General features: G+C 39.0%; 1 protein-coding gene across 1 annotated transcript; it reads right to left on the reverse strand.

The window, feature by feature from the left end:
- Positions 1-1,148: 1,148 nt before the first annotated feature.
- LOC122669112 lies at positions 1,149-3,182 on the reverse strand. Its single transcript, XM_043865789.1, has one exon. The coding sequence runs from the start codon at positions 2,849-2,851 to the stop codon at positions 1,388-1,390; it is 1,464 nt and encodes a 487-aa protein (XP_043721724.1). The 5' UTR covers positions 2,852-3,182; the 3' UTR covers positions 1,149-1,387.
- Between the last annotated feature and the right edge of the window lie 22,620 nt (positions 3,183-25,802).

Genomic DNA, 25,802 nt, shown 5'->3' on the forward strand with positions numbered 1-25,802 from the left:
CACAATGCACTTTCATCATCAATTTCATCTTGTCTACTGCATCCATTCACCTTCTGTCCGTCCCCCTCATGGAGAAAGATGACAAAGAAGTACAAAAGGGGTTTCACTAGTCTCATCTTAAGCACCTTCAACAAAAATCTCTTTCTAGACAAATCTCTAAATGTTGTGACTAGATACACAATCACAATCATATAATTTATCAAGTTTATCAAATATAGAGATATAGTACTAGCTTTGATACCACTGATACGAATTTATAAAAATTCAATTTTATAAACAATTTACAAGAAGAAGAAATCCAAGAACTTATCATCCACTCACATTAAGTTTTTCATATGTGGGATAAATATGATCGTAACAAAACCATTGATTTTCACTAAAAAATTAAAACAAAAAAAAAATAAAATCATTGACAAATTTGTTTGATATGATCGATTCATGCCGATATAATATCAGTATCTTATCGATTTTGAACATGACCGATCCAATTTTTGCACTAAAACCATGCTTAAATGTGAGGCCGTTCTGGAAACCGGAAAGATGTGTATTAGGTACCAATGCAGGTTCGAACCCAAAGGGTTAATTTTAAGGATTTTGATTTATCCATAGATGAGAAAGTAATTAGGCTAACCAAAAAAGACAAAAACCCTGAACTTTACATTGTCGTCTTCCTCAAAAAATAAAACAATAACCCAAACCCAACAGCTGTTCTCGACTATTAAAGTGTTCATCTGTCATAGATTCCCCAACTCCTCAAATCTGAACGGTCAACACTACTAAGCCTGAAACTCCATTAAGGCCACAGTGTAACCATTAGCCACCGACACCACACTTACATTTATGGACATTAAACCATTAAATTATTTCCTAATCCATTTGTATCTGCAAATATTTTATCTTAAGTGCATTCTGAGTCTTTACTCTTATTAAAGAGTGATTAATTACCTACGCTTTTGAAACACGAAACAGTGAATCGATATGCCTTATGCGTAGCCTGCTTAATCTGGAATTCTGGAAACAATCATCCAACTTGTCTCCCCGTTCTGAACGTTAAGGTCCAGAGAACAAGCTTCCTCGGTAATGAAAAACATAACTATGGAAGGTTCTTAATTCCACAGAATCGATCAAACAAGCCCTTTTGGTATTGGAATTTGATTGAATCAGTCAATATTTATTGATTTTTGCTAAGAAATTTCATACATAAAATAAAGAAAGTAATATACTAATAAAAGATTTAAATTGGGATAAAAAGAGAATTTCTCGCTTGTTTATTATTCCTAGTTCCTCCGGGACTGCTGGCCTTTGGCTGATGCTTGAACCCCGAGAAAACGAAGTTGAAATTTCCCCTTTCCATTTCTCAGAAAACAAAATAAAAAAGAAATCTTTCTCAGCTTTTCTTTCCTTCCTCACCACCGTCGTGTAGGTAAGCCTTCTTCCTCCTCTCGGCGTTGGAAAATAAACAGATCACGAGAAAACAAACAGCATAGATTCCGTGAACTTTCCAGTTGGTCTTGGGCGGTTGATGCAGCACCGCCCTGTGAAATACCGTCGCGTAGTAATGCAAGCCCACTGCTAGACCCACCATTGTCTGGCCCAGGCCCAGCAACTTCATGCCCAATCCATTCTCTGTCGAGAACACTAACACTAGGTACATCAACAGCAGCAGCAGATACAATACGTACCCAAGCGTCTGCATCACCTGCAAGCACACATAGCTCGACTGCGAGGTCGCGTAGAAGAACTTCAATGGCTCCAACCCCGTCACCAGAGAAGATAGTGATAGAATCGTGAAGTAGATCGATAAGTAGACTTGAATGAAGATCAGTAACTTCTGGAGAGAGAAATAAGCTTTGATTCGATTGAAGATAAGTGAAACGAGGAGGAGAGGGACTATAATGAAGATACAGGACAGTATGGAAGCAATTGTGGGTGCGTATTTGTTGCCCACCAAAGGTTTAAACCCTTGTGTGATTTCCTTGTTTGCTTTGGCGAGATAAGCTCTGGAATTTGTTGAGATCCTCTGCAGATCTGGTATCAATTGCTGATGGAATTTTGAGGGAAGGTCTCTGAATTCTGAGACTAAATCTTCGTCCTCGTCTTGATCCATCCAATAGGGCCTCGTTGGTTTCTGGCTCTTCTTCTGCTGCTGGCTCTTTTCCTCTGTCAACTGCTTCTTGTCTGGGCTCTTGAATTTAGATTCACTGGATTGCTCCTTTGAAGAAGAAGAAGAGCTTTTGGATTTGGGCTCAGTACTGGATTGCTTCTTTGAAGAAGAACTTCCAGATTTGGACTCAATAGTACTTGATTGCTTCTTGTCTGAGGTTTTGGATTTAGACTCGCCCGACTGCAACTTGCTGTCTTGGCTTTTGGATTTAGCTTCACTGGATTTCTTCTCTGTGAGCGTTTGGGATTTCTTGGTGACAATAAGTTGGGAAGTTTTGTTTTTGGGCAGAGAGGATTTGAGCAGATCTGAATTTTTCTTGAGGGAAGCTGAATTGGGTTTGGTGGAATTTGAGCTGCTTGAGGTGGAATTGAGCTTCTTGCGTTGGGTCTTGGTGAGGGTAATGGTTTCTGTGGATGTTCCTGCTGTCTTTTTGGTTGAATTCGTGGAAGGCTTGGGTGGTTTGATAAGTTTGGTTTGGCTTTTGGTGGATAGGTTGGGATTGGTCTTCTTCTTAGGCTTGTCTTCTTCATCCTCCTCCACCATCTCTAACATTTGCCTTCTACCCAGAAACCTTTTGCTTTGGGAATCAGTTTCTGATAAGGCACAAACTAGAACGCTGGAGAAGAGGAAAGAAACAAGGTAAAGAAGAAACAACTTTCTGAAGCTGAAATACTGAAGTGAAGCCATTTGGGAAATTGGGTTTTCTGTCCTTTAGATCTAATGGGATTCGCAGAGCTAATAGAATTGGATCTGGGTTTTCAAGGGAGGGAGAGAGACAGCAAAACAAAGCAGAGCATAGCATAACAGGGAAGCAAGAATGTAGAGAAGGTTTTATATATAAATCCAAAGTAAAGCCTGAAGGTGAGGTGATGGGTTGATTTAATGAGATGGAGATAAGGTAAATGGTGGGAGCAGACAAGGAGAAGCCGAGGAGGAGGTGGAGACTCTGACGCTGTTTAACCGGTCCCATAGCTGTAGCCATTCCTTCAATTTCTACTCAAGTCACTCACTGGTTCACAGTTTCACACTCCACAATCCACACTCCACACTCCACTCCACACTCCACACTCCACACCACACTCCACTGGACAATTAACAAAGAAGGAAATACTGTTCTTCTGGGTCCTTAATCCCATATTATGTAAAGTTAGAATAGTTACATTAATTAAGCTGGGCCCACCAGTTCGATTAATCTATTCGCTAATCACAGTGATGGGTTTCGAACTTTGGACCCTTTTGTTGACCTGAGCGTATAATGGGTACCAATCGTCTTCAAACTTTAGGAATCTAGAAGTAAGAATTTGGTTGCCAGCTGTGATTCTTGATTTCAGAATCTTTGAAACTCGGATGGGGTCCGATCCAGATTACGATAGGACCTGCCTGATCTTTTACAGAAATCAGGATTTAACCCAAGTTTGGACCGATTCTGAGTTCTGAGATCTGAATAGAAATTGGCCGGACCAATCCGATCTCGATTCCTGATTTCTAAACCGGGTCACCAAACCTGATAAAATTGATTTTTATTTCCCACCCCCCCCCCTCAATTCACAACAAAACGGGGAAGCTTCGTTTGTTTGACTAATTGAGTCTTGTGTTTCCCTATCAATTCGAGAATTTAAGTGAGATCTAGGGATCTCGACCGTCAGATATGAGTGTCATACATGATAATAGATATGTTGACTAATATGGAGCCAGAACTCCTATTAGAAGAATAGGAGAGCTTTGGACAGATTCTAAAGTCAAAACTTACAAAATAGGTTGTTGGGGCTCCATAAAGCCTAAAATCACCGGTAAATCACGGCGATGAGTCATTCCTAAGGGTCAAAGTCTTGGGTTTCAAAGAGCGGAATCGGTGTTGTACCCCTAAACCCTAGAAATGCAATATGACTGGAATTGGGATCAGGATCGGATTGGCCTTGGCCGATTTCAATCTAAATCAGTCAATCTGGGTTGATCAATCTCATGTTTTAAAATCCTAGTAGGTTGAATCAGATCAGAATCGGTTGGATCCAAGTCGACGCCAACCAATTTTGAATCAAAATCGTCGATGATAACCGATTCCACATCTTTGAAGTCATTCGTTCCGGAAGAGATCTCACCCTATGATGATGAATCTACTTCTGAATTCATCATGATTAAGGGACGGTTATGATTGAGACATAAAAAAGATGTGTGGCTTGGATTACGACATTAGGTGTCGGTAGAGAGTATGGCGGAGGGAATAGACTAGTAGGGGCCCATTAGGACTTTTCCTCCCGTCTACTAAAGGGGCCCATGAGGACCCAATCGGGTTAATAAAAAATAAAGTGCCAAAAGTGACCCAAGCTTCTACGTACTTAACGGAACACAAAATCCAAAAAAAAAGGGAGGAAAAAAAACTAGCATCGGGAATTGTCTTCGTTGAACGCTTCTGGTAGATCTCTAGACTTCTTAGTTTGTTTGTTGTTTTTTTTTTTTTTTAAGAGAGAGAATTGTTAATTACCATTTTTTATTGGGTAGAAATTGTTAGTTACCACTTTTTTTTTTTTGGTAAGAATTGATGGTTACCACTTTACCAGCTCGGAATCGGTGATTATTAAATACTTTAGAGTTGAATCTGTACAGTGCTCGTGCTCCTCCTCTGATTGGAACTCATTAGTTTTATTTGCTTTCACTAAACTAATATTAAAGGTGAATTCAACTTTTCTATTTAAAGAAGTCCATCAAAAAGCTGTTTTTTTTTTTTTAAATTTAAAGAAAATAATAATAAAGCCATCTACAAGAATCAGATCATCAATCTAGTGGATTTCTCTCGAGATAAAAGTGTTGGACTCAAGATTTTTGTTCATGGTATATATTGACTTGTATCGATCATTATCGATACCAATATTAATACGCTGTTATAGATTGATTGTATTGATCTGTATTAAGTTGATCACAATAAAAAAAATATTTTTGATCATATTAGTCAATACATATTGGTGTCGTGTCAATATCCATCACTGTCGATTACGATATGAATCATTCAATATGATTGATACAATACCAATACCTAAATCCCGACCATCTCATTCTAGAGAAAATTTCCCATGATACCATGGATCTTTATCGCCCCCAGTACTGGGGGCGCTGCTGTGTGCATCGTGCGGCACAGCAATGCCCATGTGCGCACGATGGGACCCACTATGCACACATGGGTGCTGTTGCACCGCACGATGCACACAACAGCGCCCCCAGTACTGGGACGAGAATTTTCCTGATACCACTATACTATCGTCATTACATGTTGCTTTTTTTAGTAATCTCTCCGTTTATTGACCATGTGGGCCCTTGTGGATAGTACCATCGAGATTTCCCCCACATTGGCACTGTAAGGAATCCTCCGCCATTTTCATGTACATATGGATATCAAATACTATACTACAAGATCTTGTGTAAGCAGGATCCGCATTGGACGACAATCCTTTTAGTGAAGGAGCCAATATAATAGCTGAAAAATCCCTCCTTCTGAAGTCTAAGTCCTTAGAGGAGGAGGAGGAAACAATTCAAGTTCAATATAACGTCGGTGCCTTGCTGGTCGTCACTATCGATCATCACTGTACCTCTTTTAATTTGTGTGTCGACATAGGCACATGAAGCTACGTGAAGAAAAGAGATAGATGATCGAGAAGCCATGCAAGATATAAAGGGTTCTACTTTGCAGCTCCATTTATTAGTGATTTAAAAAAAAAATAAAATTGAGATATCATTGTCACAAAGGGAATGTTATATTTCAATCGAAAGGTTCTCTCATCCCCCCCCCTATGGAGAAAGGTTCTTGGCATTCTCTCTCTCTCTCTCTCTGTGTCTAGCTCTTTCCTAACTACTTACATGAAATGTAAAATACTGTTTCATGGCACCTCATTGGTGTGATTCTTTATCGATCCCTATTCAAAACTATACACTCTTCCAATTCTGATCCGAAATAGACAATTTAGATTGAAAAAACAAAAAACTAGACAGCTCAGATCTATCTTGTAACTTCTCAAAACTTGATAAACATCTTGTTGCGTACACACAGTAACAATGACGCAAAAAAAAAAACAATTATTAATGGTTTTAAAATTGGTCCCCACCCCATGTTCCCTGTTCTTCTTTTCTTTGTGGGAATTTAAGATGGACAAAAGATGGAGTGACCCTTTACATGTGGGTTTCCTGTCACCAGCAATATTATTTTGGTTTTCTATTTTTGATACAATGATATATATAGTTCCTCTCACCTCAATTAATTTTATCCCAACTCAATTCCCACATGAGGTAGGATCCAATCATGTTAAAAAAAAAAAAAAAAGTTCCAATCTCTGGTCTCCATCTTCCATTAACAGCTTGAGATCTTACCACCAAACCAAGGGTTGCACCTCCATAACCATATAATTAAGATGGGAAGTTCTCTATATACTTACTTTTGCATTTATTCATTTGTGGGCTTTTCTGCAGATAGGGTGTGAATTGAAAGAGGTACTGAAGTGAGAAGTCCTTCTCTGTTTGTAATCCTTGCAAAGTACTTCCACACTCCAGTGTTGCCATTAATTCTTTTGTTAAGGGTATGCCTGCATGAGATCCCTTTCCTGCTCTAACAAAGTTAATTAATGGCTACTGGACAAACGAAGTGAATGAACTATAACTATGAACTGTACATCAAGATTAAAGCAGAGCAGTGGTCTGACTGGGTAATCAGGAATTTATTCGGATCAGTATGAACTTGAGTATGAACCCATATGGAGACATTTATTAGAAGCTCAGAACTGAATTCAAACATGAGCTTCCTAAAATGTTTTTCAGCTCCCAGGAATAATTTTGATGGTGGAGCTTTTTGGGAAATCGTGAATGTTGAGGGTTTATGTATTGTATTTTATAATTTGGGTTGTGAGTTGCCTTAGTAGAAAGCCCGTAGAGCTTTTTATAAGGTTGAGATTGCCAATCTGAGGAGGATTACTTTAGAGATTGTTTCTGCTCTTGCAAGGGGAGGAATTAGTAAGTTCTTTCCCCTATTAAGATGATTTTTCCCCATTTTAATTCTTTGTTCATTCCCTTTCAAATATGCTTTGCTTGGATTGGACTTGTTAACTCTGATTATTTAAGTTTGAACTGTTATGTTTTTTGGGAGAATTAAGGTTTCCACAATGCCAGTGTGGGGAGGAATCTGCAAGCCACATTGCTGGTGATGTGGAGAAGAGAAAATAATAAAAAACACATATATGAGGGAAAATTTTTCCTTTTCAAAATTTTAAATCAATGTTGGTTTCTATACTTTGTTTTCTCTCCCAATTGTTTGGTTTATTGGGCTTTTCGGGTTTCTTAATTCAGCCGATTGAGAAGTATTTGTATGGACTATAGAAACTAAGAGCTATAATTGGTGGCTAAGAGTATAGGTTTTTGCAATTTGGATCCTCTACTGCCGTCGGCCCGTGTGGCTAGCATGCAGCCTCACACAGGCAGGGCGTGGACCCCACCCAGGCAGTGGGTACATAGGGCAGTCATTTCGGCCCTACCTGTGATTGTCGCATGGGCAGGCGGCAGTAGAGGATCCTGATCCAAGTTTTTGCTTACAAACTTTTTAGCGGAAGAGGTTGGGAATTGGGATACCAATATTGTGAATTTTCAGTTGATAAACTTGGTAATTATTGTTGAATTTATTTTTTATTTATGTAAGGGAAAAGGTTGGACACGTCATTAGGTGCTCAACATGTGTTATCGTCTCTCCTCCCCCTTAGGAATAGATCTTCTGTGTTCAGCATTGTGATTGGTGTATGCCTAAATTGGCGGCATGCCCAACCCTCTCCCTTTATTTAATGGGTATCATCCAGAATATTCTGACGGATGAATTGGAGAATGATTTGGTTGATACATGTTATCTTGTGTGTTGGGAGATTGAACTGCCTTTAAATATGTCACCTCGATTGGAAGGAATTATGGAGCCGGATTAGCTCAAGTAGAATCTAATAGGTGTGGGGGCTCCAGCTCTAGATTTGAATAATTTATGCACTGCTCAAGCTATTTAATGTGAGGGAAAATCTTGGGGAAAATTACATGATTAGTTATTTTTGGGTTTTCATTTACAAAATTGTCCACCCTAGGTTTGAGTTAACAAAAATAGACAAAAACAAGTTAAGGTTTACAAAACTAGACAAAATAGTGTCTTTCCCTCCCACACTTACTTTTTTAAACATTTTTACCCCTGTCATTGCCTTCTCGCCCAGGCATCCTCTCTTCCCTGCAACCTTACCCTTGTCTCAGCCACCACCATTCTCTGCTACCCCAGGTAACAGAGGAAACAAAAAAGAGATTTTTTCAAAGGGGAACTATCGAGGAAGGAAGGAGAGTCACTGTTTTGTAAAACTAAACTTGTTTTTGTCTATTTTTGTTAACTCAAATATAGGGTGGACAGTTTTGTAAATGGAAACCCAAAAGTAGCTAATCATGTAATTTTTCCAAAATCTTATTGTAATCAAAGTAGTGAATTAAGAAGTTGTAAGTTTACTTTTCTTCCTTTTTAAAATAATAAAGTTTGTTTTTCTGTGAGGGTAAATCCTATCATTTCATATAAATCAACTGATACAGCCGATTCGATACTTATTCCTTGAACCATGATCTATTGCGTCCATAACAAAATTTTAGTCTCACAGAGGAAGAAAGGGAGCTTGGATTCTTATAGATATAAACAAAAATATGAATTGGAAGGAACAACAGGACTGCGAGAACATTGACCAATGACTGGGCCGTTTGGAAAGTTAATAGAAAAAGGGTCGAATGGCTAACTCCAAAATTAAACCTTTCACTTTAAAGAACCTAAAACTTTAGCCTTAACTTATGGATAGAAGTGATGTAGGAAGTTTAATTTTATTTCTTCTAAGGCCGATGAGGAATAAGTTATTTGGGATTATGTAAATCTTTTCAAAATTTATATTTATGGATGTAGAACAAATTTTAAACCTATTTATCAAGTAAAATTTTTTTTGTTATCTTAGGCATATACTGTAAGACAAAGCGGATATACGAAATAGAGAAATACGTTATCGCACACCGATTGCAGAGTGAAACGAACAGGAAGGAAGAAGCACGGACAATCGAGTTGAGTCGTATACAGTAAGATACTTTCCTTAAGGATTTAGATGCCCCCTCTTCTCGGGGTTGACCTTGCACCTTACCCTCCAAGATAAATACAACTCCTAAACGTATAGGTTGCGAACCTAATACAGTACCGGGATATCAAACGGCTATACGACCCTCTTAATACTTAAACAAAAATACGATTATCTGTCTGGAACGGACTGTGGCGGGGACAATACGTCTGCTTTTTCTATATATAAAGCAGGCATGACATGGTGTATATATATCTTTCGGAATACCCTTTCATGAAGGGATACATCCGTATGAATACGGTGATATACGTACAGGGGGTGTACCCTTTCATGAAGGGATCGACCGTATGTATACCTCCACGCACGGGAGGGGGTGTAACTATTCATATACGAATAGACAAGTGTGGTTCAACCGTATGGATGAACCAAATCGAGTTTTAAACAAAACATTAAAACTCCTATAAGGTTTTGTCCACACCCACACCGACCCCGACCTCGGCCTCGGCCCGGCCGGCTCGGCTCGGCTCGGCGGCGCGCGCGATTCAAAAGCACCCCAAGGACCCCCACACACTAGAGAGTAGGGTGTCTTCCTCTCCAAAAGGCTCACACCTTAAGGAAACAATCCTATATATATACCCCTCAGTAACTCTCCCACAACCAATGTGGGACTATTCTTGAGCTCAATTCTAGCCTCTTGCACACAAGAGAGTACAACCAATTTCAAACAAAATAGAGGAGGGAAACAAAAAGGAGGGAATGAAACAAAACACAATTTTGAAACTTTGACACACACTTGAAAAAGTGCTTTTGAAACAAGTGCTTTGACCCAAAAGTGCTTCTATAAAATAATAATACAACAATTCCCCACAAGTTTCAAAATAGTGATACATATCGAGTGATAAGTATATTAGACATAGTAGGACACATCGTTGCGGTGTCTTAGGACTTGAACCTACACTAGGTCGATGAACTACGCCACGAGTACGGTGAAGTCGGACTTCTTGAACCTTTCCTCATCGGTGCAGCCGACTAGTTCTGACCACATCCTACTAGTCGACCGTTTGTGATATCCCTTTTATAAATATGGACATTTTTAAGCGGCCTTGTCCCTATCCTGGTCTCATAGATGTTTAGAGAATTCGCCTATAAAATTCTCATCGGTGACGGCCACACCTCCTACATCTATTTAGGTCGATCCATAGTGTGCACCACAGTTAACACACCCCCACTTTACATGAGATCCGACTAGATTAAGAGTCTATAAGACTCATCCTCCTTCCTTTGTGGTGGTACTACTTTTCCTATCTACCTAGAATGAGCAAAAATGTAGTAGTACTAGACAGGTCATCCGGTGACTTCGTTTGTACCCTTTGAACCTAATTAGGAATTTACCTCTTCACATAGGTTGGGTGTCCATCACATGACCTATGTCACAGGCCTTAAGCTCATTCCCTTAGATGAATCATGAATTATTTTTGTAGGCAACGGTTTTGTGAAAACATCGGCTAAGTTGCTTTGATTTCACAAAATCAATAGCTATTGTTCCTTCATTAATATCGCCGTACAAAATTATGTCTTAGGCGGATGTGGCGCTTCTTTCCATTGTACATTTTATTCTTAGCTTTAGCTATTGCGCTTGATTATCACAATGAAGTGATATCGAAGGCAATGGTTTTAACCACAATGGAATATCTCGCCATCAAAGTTCGAGCCACTCTGCCGGTTCCGCCTTTTCCAAAGCTATAAACTCGGCTTCCATGGTGGATCTGTACCACGAGGATTGCTTTACCGATTTCCACGAAATCGCTCCACCGCCTAGTGTGAAAACATATCCACTAGTTGCTAATGTTTCCTTGGTATCGAAATCAATTAGCATCACAATAGCCCTCTAACACGGCTGGTCTTCCCCTTGTAGTGAAGGCCATAGGCTATCGTTCCCTTTAAATATCGCAATAATCTTGTAATAGCATGCCAATGCTCTATACTTGGATTATGAGTGTATTGACTCAATTTCCCAATTGCTAAAGCGATATCTGTCCAGTGCGAGTTCATTAGATATAAGCGAACCAATGATTTGTGAGTATTTCTTTTGGGAGACAGGTTCCCCAAATTCTTTTGTAAAAAACAATTAATGTCCAAAGGTGTTTTAACCGATGATAAATCATTATAACCATACTTCTTTAGTATGGTTTCAACATAATGGGATTGGGATAATATAATCTCTTTTTCTTTCTCGATGATCTTAATTCCAAGAATTACATCAGCCTCCCCATGTCCTTTGTTTCAAACTTAGACATTAAGAAACCTTTAGTTTGCTTTACAATGTCTAAACTCGTTCCCATTATCAACATGTCATCTACATAAAGTACGATGAACACACCTTTGCCTTTATTGAACTTACTATACAAGCACCTATCGGCATCATTTATGAGAAAACCATTCGACACAAGTACCGAATCAAGTTTTTCATGCCACTTGTTTTGGAGCTTGTTTGAGTCCATAAAGTGATCTAACCAACTTACATACCTTGTGTTCTTGTCCAGGCACAACATAACCTTAGGTTGCTTAATGTATATTTCTTCTACCAAGTCGCCATTTAGAAATCTTTGTTTTCACGTCCATTTGGTGTATAACCAAATTATACATAGATGCAACAGCCATCATTACTCGTATAGTAGTTATTCTTGCTTTGGAGCAAATGTGTCAAAGTAATCTATATTCTTCTTTTGTCTAAAGCCTTTTACTACTAACCGGGCTTTAAACTTATCTAGTGATCCATCTGGTTTCAATTTCTTTGAAATATCCACTTAGTGTCCAACACTTTGGAACCTTTAGGTAAGTCAACTAATATCCATGTGTGATTGGCTAAAATGGAATCTAGTTCACTTTTGATGGCCTCTTTCCAAAACACGGCATCTAAAGATGTCACCGCTTCTTTATATGATAAAGGATCATTGTCTAAAAGATAGACAACCCAATCACCATCCGAAAAAGTAGCTTTCTTTTGCCTTTTACTCTTAGTAATTGACTTGAATCACTAGATATAGGTTCAATATTCTTTGACACTTCTTGGCCAAAAGATGATACACTACTATCAACCTTCCTTTCTAATAGGTTAGACTTAAGAGGAAATACATTCTCAAAAAGTGCATCCCTTGACTCAATGATATCATTTTCGTCAAACACATCATCTATGGTTTTAATAACCATAAATCGATATGCGATCTTGTGAGCTGCATATCCAACAAAAACACAATCACATGTCTTTGGTCCTAGTTTCCTTTTCTTTGGTTCAGTATAGCCACTTTGGCTAGACAACCCCATACCCTTAAATGCTTTATGGTAGGTTTTCTTCCATACCATAATTCAAAGGGTAACAATCCGGTTTTCTTGTGCGGAACTCTATTTAAAATATAACATGCCGATAACATGGCATCCCCACATGTCTAGGGGTAACCCCGAGCTTATGAGCATTGAATTCATCATTTCCTTCAATGTTCGATTCTTCCTTTCTGCCACCCCATTAGACTCGAGGTTGATAAGGGGCGGTGGTCTCATGAATAATACCATGGTCCTCACAAAGCGAGAAAGATTAGAGTATTCGAGTACCTCTATCGGTTCTAAGCCTTTTCACTTTCCTCCTAATTGATTTTCCACCTGCCTGCTTATAGGATATAAAAGCATTACTTGCTTCATCCTTGGACTTAAGAAGGTAAACCATGGTAAATCTAGAGTGGTCATCTATGAATGTAACAACATATTTTTACCTCCTCTAGATTCAAGTGACTTATAGTCACAAAGATCACTATGCACCAAATCAAGAAGGCCACTTTGTCGTTCCATTGACCTATGTGGTCTTTTAGTGAATTTTGCCTCCACACATGTGGGGCACTTTGTCAATGGTTGCTTAATATGATTGTCTATTAAGCCTTTCTTATGCATATAAGAAATATAAGATGCATTACGATGACCTAATCTACCATGCCATAAATCATAATAATCAATAAAGTAAGCGGAAGAAGCACTAGGCTTTTCTTTTATTATCTCAGAAACACTTAGTACAAATAAACCATCGCTAAGATACCCCTTGCCCACAAATACATCATTTTTCGAACTACAAGTTTGTCGGACTCAAAAAGTAACTTCATTCCTGCCTTGTTGAGAAGCGCCCGAAATAAGATTACGTCTTATTTCGCACATCATGACACATTGTCCAAAACAAGTGTCTTTCTGAAGAGAGCTTCAAAGTAATTTTTCCTTTGCCGATAACCTTGGTTTTGAGAGTTGCCCATATAGACCTTATCATCAAAAATAGAATAACTCAAAAAGAGTTTCGGTCCCCACGAGATGTGCCTCGTAGCACTTTGTGTCTATTATCGATCATTTGGTTTTTCAACCAAAAATACTTGTTATCATCGCTGCAAAGACTTCCTCTTAGAAGATTGACTTTTGCCTTATCGGCAAAACCTTCTTCTTGTTCTTGATCTTTCTTGAAGTGACGCTTGCCGCACATGAAGCAATTTCCTTTCTTCCTCTTTGAGTTTGAATTTTTACGAACAGGATTGCCTTTCCTCTTAAGATTTGGTTTCTTCTCTGTTTCCACGGATGGGCATTGGATCGAATGTATCCAATGGGCTTTTCACCTTTGTCTTTAATGCGGTTCCGTTCCTCTATTTTGATGCGAACTACCACGATCAAAAGACCAGTCCTTCCTCTTGTGTTTCATTGTAGTTTTGAAATCCTTCCAAGAGTCGGGTAGTTTATCAATTAAAGAACTCGTGACAAACAGATCCGGTAAAATCATGTTCTCTTTAGCCAAATTCCCAACCATAACCTGGAATCTGTCTACTTGAGAAGAGATGGTTTCACCTTGATCATCCGGAAGTTCGGAAAATTTGACACCACATACTTCTTTAAGCCAGATCATCTTCGAGTATATTTGTTGACCAAAGCATTCCAAATCATGTAGGCATGATCAAAGGAATTGTAAACATTATACAATTCATTCGATAGAGCATTGAATCCTGTTCTTGCATTGAAAATCTGCTCGATCCAAGCAAGCCTCTTCATATCGAGATCAATATCCTCACTATCCAGGAGGCTTGGGATCGATCAATGCAACGCCACCCCTATTTGCGTTAATGCAAATAGCATCATCTGCTTCACCGTTTAAAATTCTGCCTGAAGATGTGCTATCTTATCAAACTACGAGACTATTCTCGGTTCTCCATACTCGGTTGTATGGTAGCAGCGATATTTTGGCTGGCAGCGGATAGGTGGAAGGCCCACGATGTGATAGTATCCACATGATTATTCGACCATAGTCTTACAGAAAATAAGCCAAATAAGATCTAAATCCTTAAGATTGTTATCTTAGGCATATCTTGTAAGACAAAGCGGATATCGAGAAATAGAGAAATACCGTTATCGCACACCGGTTGCGAGTGAAACGAACCAGGAAGGAAGAAGCACGGACAATCGAGTTGAGTCGTATCGTAAGATACTTTCCTTAAGGATTTAGATGCCCCCTCTTACGCAAGCGGGGTTGACCTTGCACCTTACCCTCCAAGATAAATACAACTCCTAAACGTATAGGTTGCGAGAACCTAATACAGTACCGGGGATATCAAACGGCTATCGACCCTCTTAATACTTAAACAAAAATACAAGATTATCATCTCGGAGCGGTGTGGCGGGGACAATACGTCTGCTTTTCTATATATAAAACAGGCATGACATGGTGTATATATATAATCTTGGAATACCCTTTCATGAAGGGATACATCCGTATGAATACGGGTGATATACGTGCGGGGTGTACCCTTTCATGAAGGGATCGACCGTATGTATACCTCCACGTACGGGGAGGGGGTGTAACTATTCATATACGAATAGACAAGTGTGGTTCAACCGTATGGATGAACCAAATCGAGTTTTAAACAAAACATTAAAACTCCTATAAGGTTTTGTCCACACCCACACCCCGACCCGACCTCGGCCTCGGCCCCGGCTCGGCTCGGCTCGGCTCAAGGCGTGCGATTCAAAAGCACCCCAAGGACCCCCACACACTAGAGAGTAGGGTGTCTTCCTCTCCAAAAGGCTCACACCTTAAGGAAACAATCCTATATATATACCCTCAAGTAACTCTCCCACAACCAATGTGGGACTATTCTTGAGCTCAATCTAGCCTCTTGCACACAAGAGAGTACAACCAATTTCAAACAAAATAGAGGAGGAAACAAAAAAGGAGGAATGAAACAAAACACAATTTTGAAACTTTGACACACACTTGAAAAAGTGCTTTTTGAAACAAGTGCTTTGACCCAAAAGTGCTTCTATAAAATAATAATACAACATTTTTTTTATCCATTGAATGTGAATTTGGACAATTCCCCCTAAAAATAAATAATTATTTTTAAATTTGATGAACATTATATCCAACAATGACAACTTGAGTGTTTGAGAATGATCAATCACCGGAATGTTTGTATTTGAAGGAGAAGAACATGTCTTTTGTTTCTTAGAACTTTGTCTTCATGTCTTTTGTGTTCTTTATCAGAGGTGTCTTCATTCTTGAGGCAGATTCTTCCTTTGTTTGTAACCAAGGTTTTAAAATTCGGAATTGGGTAGAGAGAATTTCGTTTTGAATCAGATCCAATTTCAACTAAATCGAAAATATAAGCTATTTTATTATGAAAATTGAATTGGTTCAGAATAGTGAATTGACCATGAATCGGTCTAATTCAAAATGGATTACAAAGAAAATGACTAGAAATTGGCAATCTGGATCCAATTCGGCTGATCTGATTCCGATCTAGGATACAATGAAAACGATAGAACTCAAGATCGATGCCGAATCCAATCCGAAAAGGCCGATTCATCGATTCAAATTCCCGATTTTTAAAAGGGCAATTACTATCATTCTCCTACACTTAGCCTATATTTAATAAAACTCTTCTACCTTAAACTTCTTTTCTGATACTCCCATGCTTTTAAACTTTTACATCTCCTTCTCCCCTCCTGTTTTTAAATACTTAGATTGCCTTTCTTTTTCACCTGGTTCCTACTAATCTATTTATCCATTCTTAGTGAGTGGCTCACAAGTTGCTTTTACCGAATCAAGAAAGAATCAATCAATTAACAAATTTTTAATAAGTTTGCTTTTACCGAACCAAGAAAGAAAAGCATTGGCTTTTCAACACTTCTCCCACTCATGAAGTAGTTTTTCCCCTTATGTATTTTAATGTCATTAAATTATTATTTTTTTGGTTGAATTATATTTAAATGCATTAGCACTTAAGGACATATATCAATTTAATTTATCTTCCCCCCCCCCCCCCTTTTGTATCCATCATCATTGATTTAGTAATTGATGGCAGGATCGGTATTGGGATGAGATCAGTATCGGTCTCAGTCGTATTGGGATGGGATCAGTGGTTAAGGGTGTCAATTGGGTACGAAAACCGGGTATTCGGTTTGGATCCGATTTGGTTCCAAGCAGTGGCAGTGCGATTCAGATCCGGACCAAGTCCTAGAACGGTTCTAGAATTGAATACTCTAACCAATCCTGGACGGTTCAGTTCGGATCTGGTTACAATCCGGTTCTTGTATTTGATTCTTATTTGGTTATTACATCCGGTTACTATATCCAATTTAAATTCGGTTATGTCATTTGGTTCTCGTTCGGTTCTTATATTCAGGAGACAAAGCAAAACAAAAGTTTGAGATCAAAATATATGACTTGCTTAAGTAAAAGAAATATTGGTAGAATATTTTAATGAGAATATTAATGTAATTGGAACAGATTGACTCAAAAGTGAGACAAATTTGTTTTTTTTTCGGGTAATAAAAGTGAGACAATTTTCAAATTCTATTACAACTATCAATACATGAAGGGACCTGAATTTGTTTTTATCAAATCCTCAATCAAGCAATTATTTCAAATGAGTAGAAGAATAAACACTAAATAAGTGAAATAAATTGAAAGAAGTGAGAATTGAAAAGTCAAGTTAACCACTTAACCGTCGATTAGAGTCTTTTAAACCTAATAAACTATTAGGGTTTTATGTTAATTCTTAAGGCGGGTATTCGATTCGGATTCGGTTAGATCCGGATCCGATCTGAACCGAATTATAAAGACATTTTCAGATCCAAAACTTAACCATATTAAATTCGATCTGGATCTGGATTCGGTATTTGGTTACTGATTACTCATTGACACCCTTATTGATGGTACATTCAATAAAATAGCAACAAGAGGTTTTAGGGATTAAAAGATAGGAAAAAGGAATGCCACTTGGTTGTGCAACACGACATGTACCTGGGCCCAGACACAACCATGAATGAAATACCGGTGCACCCCCTTGATCGGGTGGCGTTCTTTATCCCTAAAAAATAATAAAAAAAGGATAAAAATCAGTATGAAATCAGTCTCGTCCCTAAAAATCGATAAAAGCAAATTTGTTAACCGATTGGTTCTTTCTTGGTTCGGTAAAAACAACTTGTGAGTCACTCACTAAGAATGGAAAAATATATTAGCATATTATTAGGTGAAAAGGAAGGATAATCTGGGTATTTAATAAATATGAAGGAGAAGGAGATGTAAAAGTTTAAAAGCAGGGGAGTATCAAAAAAAAAGTTTAAGATAAGAGAATTTTAGTAAACATAGATTAAGTATAGGAGAGTGATAGTAATTATCCCATTTTTTAAACTATGCTGGAGCTTGCTTGACAATGGCCGCAGTGGTGTGTTCATTCTGAGATGCGATCAGGTCTTGTGAGAGAACATCATAAATTCATAACTAGTTGTGGAACTTTGCGGAACAGAAAAGAAACGAGTAATGGCGTTCCTAAGTCAGAAACAGCAGAGGGTTCTATTGGAAGCACATGCGATCTAGAGAGAGGATTGGTGCATGTGGAGGCAGAATGGGTGGAGGCAGAAGGAAAGTTTTGAAAGCCAGACATAGAAGATCTGAAGATGGAGGGTTGAGAGCAGAAGGTGAAAAGGCCGAGGGTGAGTGGGAGAATGAACGAATGGTGACGGCTGGGTATGGGCTGTAAGGGTATTTATGTAATATCCCTTCATGTGTTCTAATATAATCCTACTTGTTTTAATGCCCAGGCTGTGAGGAGCAATCTAGTAATTAGCCCATCTGACCTAAACCCTAGTTTCCCTATATATACTAGCTGGAGGCAGCAGTCTGGGTATTCCAAACTAGATACTCAGGGTGTAATGCTTTAAGCAACCTTGTGCTTAAACCCTAAACCCTAACAATCTTAAAGCATTAGGATATTTGTTTCCTTGTGATCAAGATCGGCTTTGGATTTTGGATTTACAATCTTTTTTTGAGAGATCGTTTTGGCGTTCGTCATTCTCATTCACGGCTTTTGTCCAACTGTTCGTACATCATCTTCGATCTAACTCGAGCCAGCAAACGATTTTGGAGAACGCAACTAAAGGTTTGGTGTTTTGAAAAAAAAGAAGAAGATACTTTTGATTTGATTTATCAAATCTTATTGGGTTCGGCCAATATCTACCAGCAGCCAGTACTAACGTGTACGGTACCAGCGCCGACACCACTGCAACTCCGCGATCTTTTTCTCCGTCATCTAAATCCAGGGTTCTCCATCTCAGGTGTGACTGTTTCTGAGCATTTATTTTTTTTATTTGAACTTTTGCTTCGGCATATAAACAAATCACTTAATATGGAGAAACACGCTGTTCCAATTGAGATGATCAAATTGGAAAGCTTTAGTGGCTCTGAGTTCAGTTCTTGGAAAAGGAGAACTCAGTTTGGATTGAAGTACCTTAATATTTTCTACACTGTAGTAAATAAATTTTCTGATTGCATGGACCTAACTGAAGCCCAATGGATAAGTGATGAGGACTTTTGCAAAGACTACCTATTGAACTGCCTATCAGATAGGCTGGCAGAGACCTATAGTAAATATGAGACTGCAAAAGAGATTTGGGAAAACCTAGAAACCTAATTCAAAAAGGAGGAGGACCTATAAAAAACTCACTTGGTTGACAAGTTTATGGACTTCAAGTTTCAAGAAGATAAGGAGATACTTCCACAAGTAACAGACTTTGAGAACTTGAGAACAAAATTGAACCAAGAAAACATCCCTGTTGTTGATGCATTCTTAGTGGGTGCAATTATCTTTAAGTTGCCCTCTACCTGACATTCCTTTAAAACTGAGATGCACAGAAAGAAAACACAAGTGGGGCTGGATGATCTCAAACGGTTCATTAGAATCGAAGATGAGAATAGAGCCAGGAATAACTTGGAGATGGTGAAACAATAACAGGCATCTGCCAATTTGGTTTCACAACCCAAGAAATATCCTAGGCAGTCCAAGCCACCTAAGAAAGAACCCCAACAGTTGGAGGCCAAAAAGACTAATTTTAAAAAGAGGGGCAAGTGCCGCAACTGTGGAAAGTGGGGTCACTATGCATCTAAGTGTAGGGGTCTTAAGAAAGGGAACACTGACACACCACAGAAGGAAGTTCACATGCTGGTGGACAAGACTGAGCCTACTAACTTTGTTGCCATGGTTGGCAAGGGTAAGGGGCTGGCTAGTACATCTTCAGATTGGTGGTTAGACTCTGGAGCGACTTGTCATGTTTGCAATAGCAAGGACCTGCTCACTGATGTTGTTCAAGTAGCAGAGACTGTCACTGTTGCAAATGGAGACGTCGTGGAAGTGGCTCAACAAGGGACAGCGAACCTGATTCTATCATCAGGTAAAATATTAACTTTGAAAAATGTTAAAATCTTTCCTGATTTTGAAAAGAATTTAATTTCCATTGGAATTTTGCTTGATGCTGGCATGTCTATTACTTTTAGTAGTGGTAGAGTAACATTGTCTGTTAACTAATTTTATTTTGGATGTGCTTATAATTTGAATGGTATGTTTAGGTTGAGTTTAGCTAATGAGATAATAAACCAGGTTAACCATAATTCACTTGATCCCAAAATACTACATTGTAGGTTAGGACATGTGAACTATAGGAAAATGCTAAAACTAGCTAAAACTCATAATTTACCATTAGACACTTCAATTAGATTTAACAGATATGAAGTGTGTGCTCAAACTAAAATAACTAGAAAATCGTTCAGACCGGTTTCTAGGAGCACTCAACTTCTTGAACTTATACATTCTGAGATTTGTGACTTTAAAAGCTACACAACTAGAGGAGGTCGGAAGTATTTGATAACATTTATAGACGATTTTTCTAGATATTGTCATTTATACCTGTTAAAATCTAAAGATGAAGCTTTTGAAAAATTTAAAATTTTCAAGAATAGGGTAGAAAATCAATTGAATTTGAAAATTAAAAGATTTAGAAGTGATAGGGGAGGAGAATACAAATTGACAGAGTTCAAGGAATTCTGTGCCTCTGCAGGCATAATCCTTGAAACTACTGCTCCTTACTCACCTCAATCAAATGGCATAGCTGAAAGAAAGAACAGGACGTTAACAGAGATGTTAAACTCCATGTTATTGACAGCTAGCATGCCCTCTTGCTATTGGGGAGAAGCAGTGTTGACTGCCAATCACATTTTAAATAGACTGCCACATTCAAAACTGACTTCTACATCTTATGAACTATGGCATAATCATCCCTGTAGATATGACACTCTTAAGGTTTGGGGCTGTATAGCTTATGTTAGGATACAAGACCCTAGGAGACCTAAGGTGGGAACTAGAACAAACACTTGTGTATATCTAGGTTGTGAAGACAGTCTGTTGCAGATCGGTTTTTGGATCTATCAACTAATGTGGTGATAGAATCTAGGGATGCTATATTCTTTGAGGATAAATTCCTTAGAGATAAAGGCCTGACCTTGCCTGGTCTAACTGAAGTGGTTACAGAATCACCTTTGGAATCTGAACCAATTGTTTCTGACACTACTCCCACAATGCTCCTTGAATCAGAATCTAGAAGAATATCTACTAGAGATCGAGTACCTAAGAATTTTGGTGAGGATTTTGTGACCTACCATTTAGAGACTGATCCATCCACCTATAAGGAAGCGATGAGATCTAGGGACTCACTGTTTTGGAAAGAAACCATTGATGAGGAAATGAGCTCTTTAAGGTAGAATGAGATCTGGCACCTTGTTGATCTGCCTAGAGGGGCCAAGACAATAGGGTGTAAGTGGGTACTGAAGAAGAAACTTAATCCGGATGGATCTATAGCCAGGTATAAAGCACGATTAGTAGCTAAGGGCTATAAACAGGTGAGAGGGATAGATTATTTTGACATCTACTCCCCGGTCTGCCATTTGGCAACAATAAAGATTCTTCTTGCCATAGCATCTATTGAGCACTATGTTGTGCATCAAATGGATGTAAAAACGGCTTTCCTTAATGGAGACCTAACAGAAGAAATCTACATGAACAAACCTGAAGGGTTTGTCATGGAAGGTTCTGGAAAAAGAGTTTGTAAATTAAACAAATCTCTCTATGGTCTTAAACAAGCACCTAAATTGTGGCATGAGAAGTTTGACAAGACAGTAAAGAGCCTTGGTTTTCAAACCAGTAACTCAGATAAGTGCCTTTATTTTTTATCTGAGTCAAACAAGATCGCGATTATTTGCTTGTATGTAGACGACATGTTGATTCTAGGTTCTGATCTCTCTGTAGTGAGTGACATTAAAGAAACCTTATCCAAAGAATTCGACATAAAAGATCTTGGTGTGGTAGACACCATTCTTGGGATGAGAGTAAGCTTCAGTGAGCAAGGGATCACCCTTAGTCAGACTCATTACATTGAGAAGCTACTTTCTAGTTGGGGATACAGTGATTGTAAATCGATTGAGACACCCTATGACTATAGCAAACGGTTGAAACCTAACACAGGTGACACCATGAATCAGTTAGATTATTCTAAACTGATTGGTAGTCTCATGTATGTAATGAGTTGCACTAGGCCAGACATAGCCTTTACGGTAGGCATGCTGAGTTGTTTCACTAGTAATCCTTGAAAAGAGCATTGGGATGCCCTATCGAGGCTGATGAGATACCTTAAGGGTACTCAAGGTTATGCTTTATGTTATACTGGACATCCTCCAACTTTGGAAGGATATTCTGATGCATCTTGGTGCTCAGATTTGGGAGACAGTAGACCCACTAGTGGTTATGTATTTACACTAGGAGGAGCAGCTGTAGTATGGAAATCCAAGAGACAGACTAGTATTGCTCTGTCATCTATGGAATCGAAACTTTATGCTTTAGCTTCTGCGGGAGATGAAGCAGAGTGGATAAAGGATCTGATCATGGATATTCCATTGAGGAGTTTTAAGTTAAACTCTATATCTATATTCTGTGATAATCAAGCAACAAAGACGATTGTGAATAACTCACTCTTTAATGGCAAGAGGAGACACATCAGGTTGAAACAGGCCATGCTGAATTATAGAACAGAACAAGGGATTATCACTTTGATTGATGTGAGATCGAAGGATAATATGGCAGATGCCCTTACAAAGGGATTGAACAAAGATCGAACATTCAAAACTACAGGGGAGATGGGGTTAAAGACTATTTAGTCAGGTCTTAACCTAACCCAATATTATTTTGAATTATTCGAATCTCATCTAGCCTTGGTAAGCATTCGGGACAGTTTACATGTTTCAGATAACTTAGTTAGCTTACTAAGTATGGGGGTTTGTGAAACCATTCCAAACTTGATGGTGTAGTAAATTTTCATGTGAAGTCTCCTTACTTTGTTATTCCACAAAGGAATATGAAAAATGTCTGATATGTTTCAATGATATTGTGCTAGTCTTTATGTCATTTCAAATTTGATGACGTGTCTTTCATAGTATGGTGTATCATTCCAAATTTGATGATACAACATAAATCTATGACTGATATGACGAATACAGTATTCCAAATGGAAATATAGTATGGTCCTTATGATAGAGACTATATAGGATCGAGTTCTTGTAAAGAAACTTGATGATGATGCTTATTGTTTTTTTTTTATTTACCTTCAGCCATATATGAAATGTACTAAGTTCTTATTGTTGAACTAGATACTATTGTGCAAATGATTGAATTCATAATATCTTATGAAATTCATATTTGACAAATTACAGAGAATGGCGAAGATGGAGGAGAACGGTTGAACCTGGATCTCGATGAGGATGACTTATTTGATGAGTAAAGTCACATGGATTGCAAGGACTTTTCCTTTTGATTATTTCTTTTGGTTTAGCCACTTACATGTGGAACTTCGGATTTATTGTTGGGTTTAGTTTTTTATCTAAAACCCTAGTTTTATTTCTTGAAGTTACTTATTTCTTATTTGATTTATTGGATTATTGATATTCAATTTATATTGATTCAATTACTGATTGAACAATGGTTCCTATACATGTGTAATGGATATATGTAGAACATATGAGGAGATTGTAAGGGTATTTATGTCATATCCCTTCATATGTTCTAATATAATCCTACTTGCGTTAATGCCCAGGCTGTGAGGGGTAATCTAGTAATTAGCCCATCTGACCTAAACCCTAGTTTTTCTATATATATTAGCTGGAGGCAGCAGTCTGGGTATTCCAAACTAGATACTCAGGGTGTAATGCTTTAAGCAACCTTGTGCTTAAACCCTAAACCCTAACATGGGCCGCATGGCCACTTGGCAAGGCTGTGTCAGGGAATGGGGGAGGAAATTTAATGAGGATCCATCGTCAAGTGGAGAGAGAGAGAGAGAGAGAGAGCGCCGGGAAGTTGAGGAGTGCACGATAAGTTCTGCAAAGGTAAGCATGCAGGAGGTGCCATGGCGGTGGGGTGAGAAACTCAAGATCAAAAAGTAATCTCCATTCTATTTAAAGAGAGGTTCCTTACCTCTTAACATCTCAACTATCCCACTCTTCCTTGTACGTGCTAAGTTACTTTCAGAATTCAGATCTGATAACGGAGTCCGTTCGAGTGAGCCCTTCTCAGAATATGTCGCAGGTCTCTCAAAGCTCTACACCCTCTGCCTCTGCTCTTGCCGAGCAGCTAGCATCTCTTTTTTCCTCAAAACTCCCTTTGCCGATGCAAGAGGTGGAGCCAGTGTTCATTCCGGAGTCCATGGTTCAACATGCAAAGGCGCAGCTGCGTTACTCTCTTGTGGGATGGGTTTGTGATAACGTTCAGGTAAGCATCCATGAACTCCAAACAATGTTCTCTGAAACAGGGCAACCCAATCCTGTAAATGTTGAAGAGATTCATATCGTGGACGAGGCTAAGGATCGGTTTATTGTCAAGTTCACTAACCCTAGAGATATGCATGTGGTGCTCTTTTCTCAACCATGGATTTACCATGGTCATCTTGTGGTTCTCAAGCCTTGGAACCCTGATGTTCCTGCAGATCAAGTGCTTTTCAACTATGCTTTTATGTGGGTTCAGTTACACAAACTACATTGGATGTTCAACGTTTACGACATTTTAGCTTCTGTGTTTTCAAGTACTGGAAGATGGCTAAATATACAGTTCCCGGTTGGTTCTCTCAGTTCCATAAACTCACCGGCGGCGAGGATGCTCATTCCCCTGTCTGAAAATATTATCTCCACCGCACCTATAAAACTTGGCAGTCCAGAGCATGTCTGGGTTCAATTTGCTTATGAGAACAGACCCGTCATCATGTGCTCTAACTGCATGAGGATTGGTCACAGAGGCTTATTAGACTGTCCCTTTAAGCCAAGCCAAGAATTTCTAAATGCGGCGTTAAGCCTCAACGATGCCCAAGCCACTGCGCGCCTCCTTCCGGCCGCTGCCACTCCCCTGGAAAGATCGAGCCTTCTTATTGAGGTCTGCAGGATATATGATGAGGTTTTCCTGGGTAAGAAGCTGGAGAGTGCAGTTCCGACTGAAGAATTTTCTGGCGACGATCAGGAACGAAGTAATGTCTAGTACTCATCACCGAGGAGAAGGATGGAGTTGATCCTCTCCTTCAAACATTTGGCAAGAATCTATGATCTTCAGCTGCCAATTCCGACAACTGCCAACCCCATGCAACCTATTCAAATCAACCCTTTCCAGCATCCCGAGGGACAGAACCCCACATCTCCTCCACCTGGACCTGGACCACATTCCTTTGGCCAGTCCAAACCATCTAAGTCTTTCTCAAGTTCTTCCTCTCCGAACACTGTTTCACCGGAGCATCTCACTGTCGAGATGGAAATTGAGGGCATGGGTAAGGGTGATGAAGCACAACCAAAGGTAGATGGTTCAACCCCAATCATAGAGCATTCTCAACAACACGAACCCAATCCTTTCATCGCTACTGTGGACACTTCATCTTCTCCAACCAGTACTTGCAAAAGAAGAGTTTCTCTCGGTGAAAATGAGGAACACAAATCTATTGAAGAAACTCCAAGTGTGATGAAAGCTGGCAAGAAGAAACAGAAGACTCTTTCTCCTACTCTTGAGGCTCTGGTGGTTGGCCGGGTTCAACCACCCCAGCAGCCATGATTGCCTTAGTGCTCAACTGTCGAGGGATTGGTCACCCCTCGGCAAAAAGAGAGCTGCGGT

The sequence above is a fragment of the Telopea speciosissima genome, chromosome 7, assembly GCF_018873765.1.
Source record: "Telopea speciosissima isolate NSW1024214 ecotype Mountain lineage chromosome 7, Tspe_v1, whole genome shotgun sequence".
NCBI lineage: Eukaryota > Viridiplantae > Streptophyta > Magnoliopsida > Proteales > Proteaceae > Telopea > Telopea speciosissima.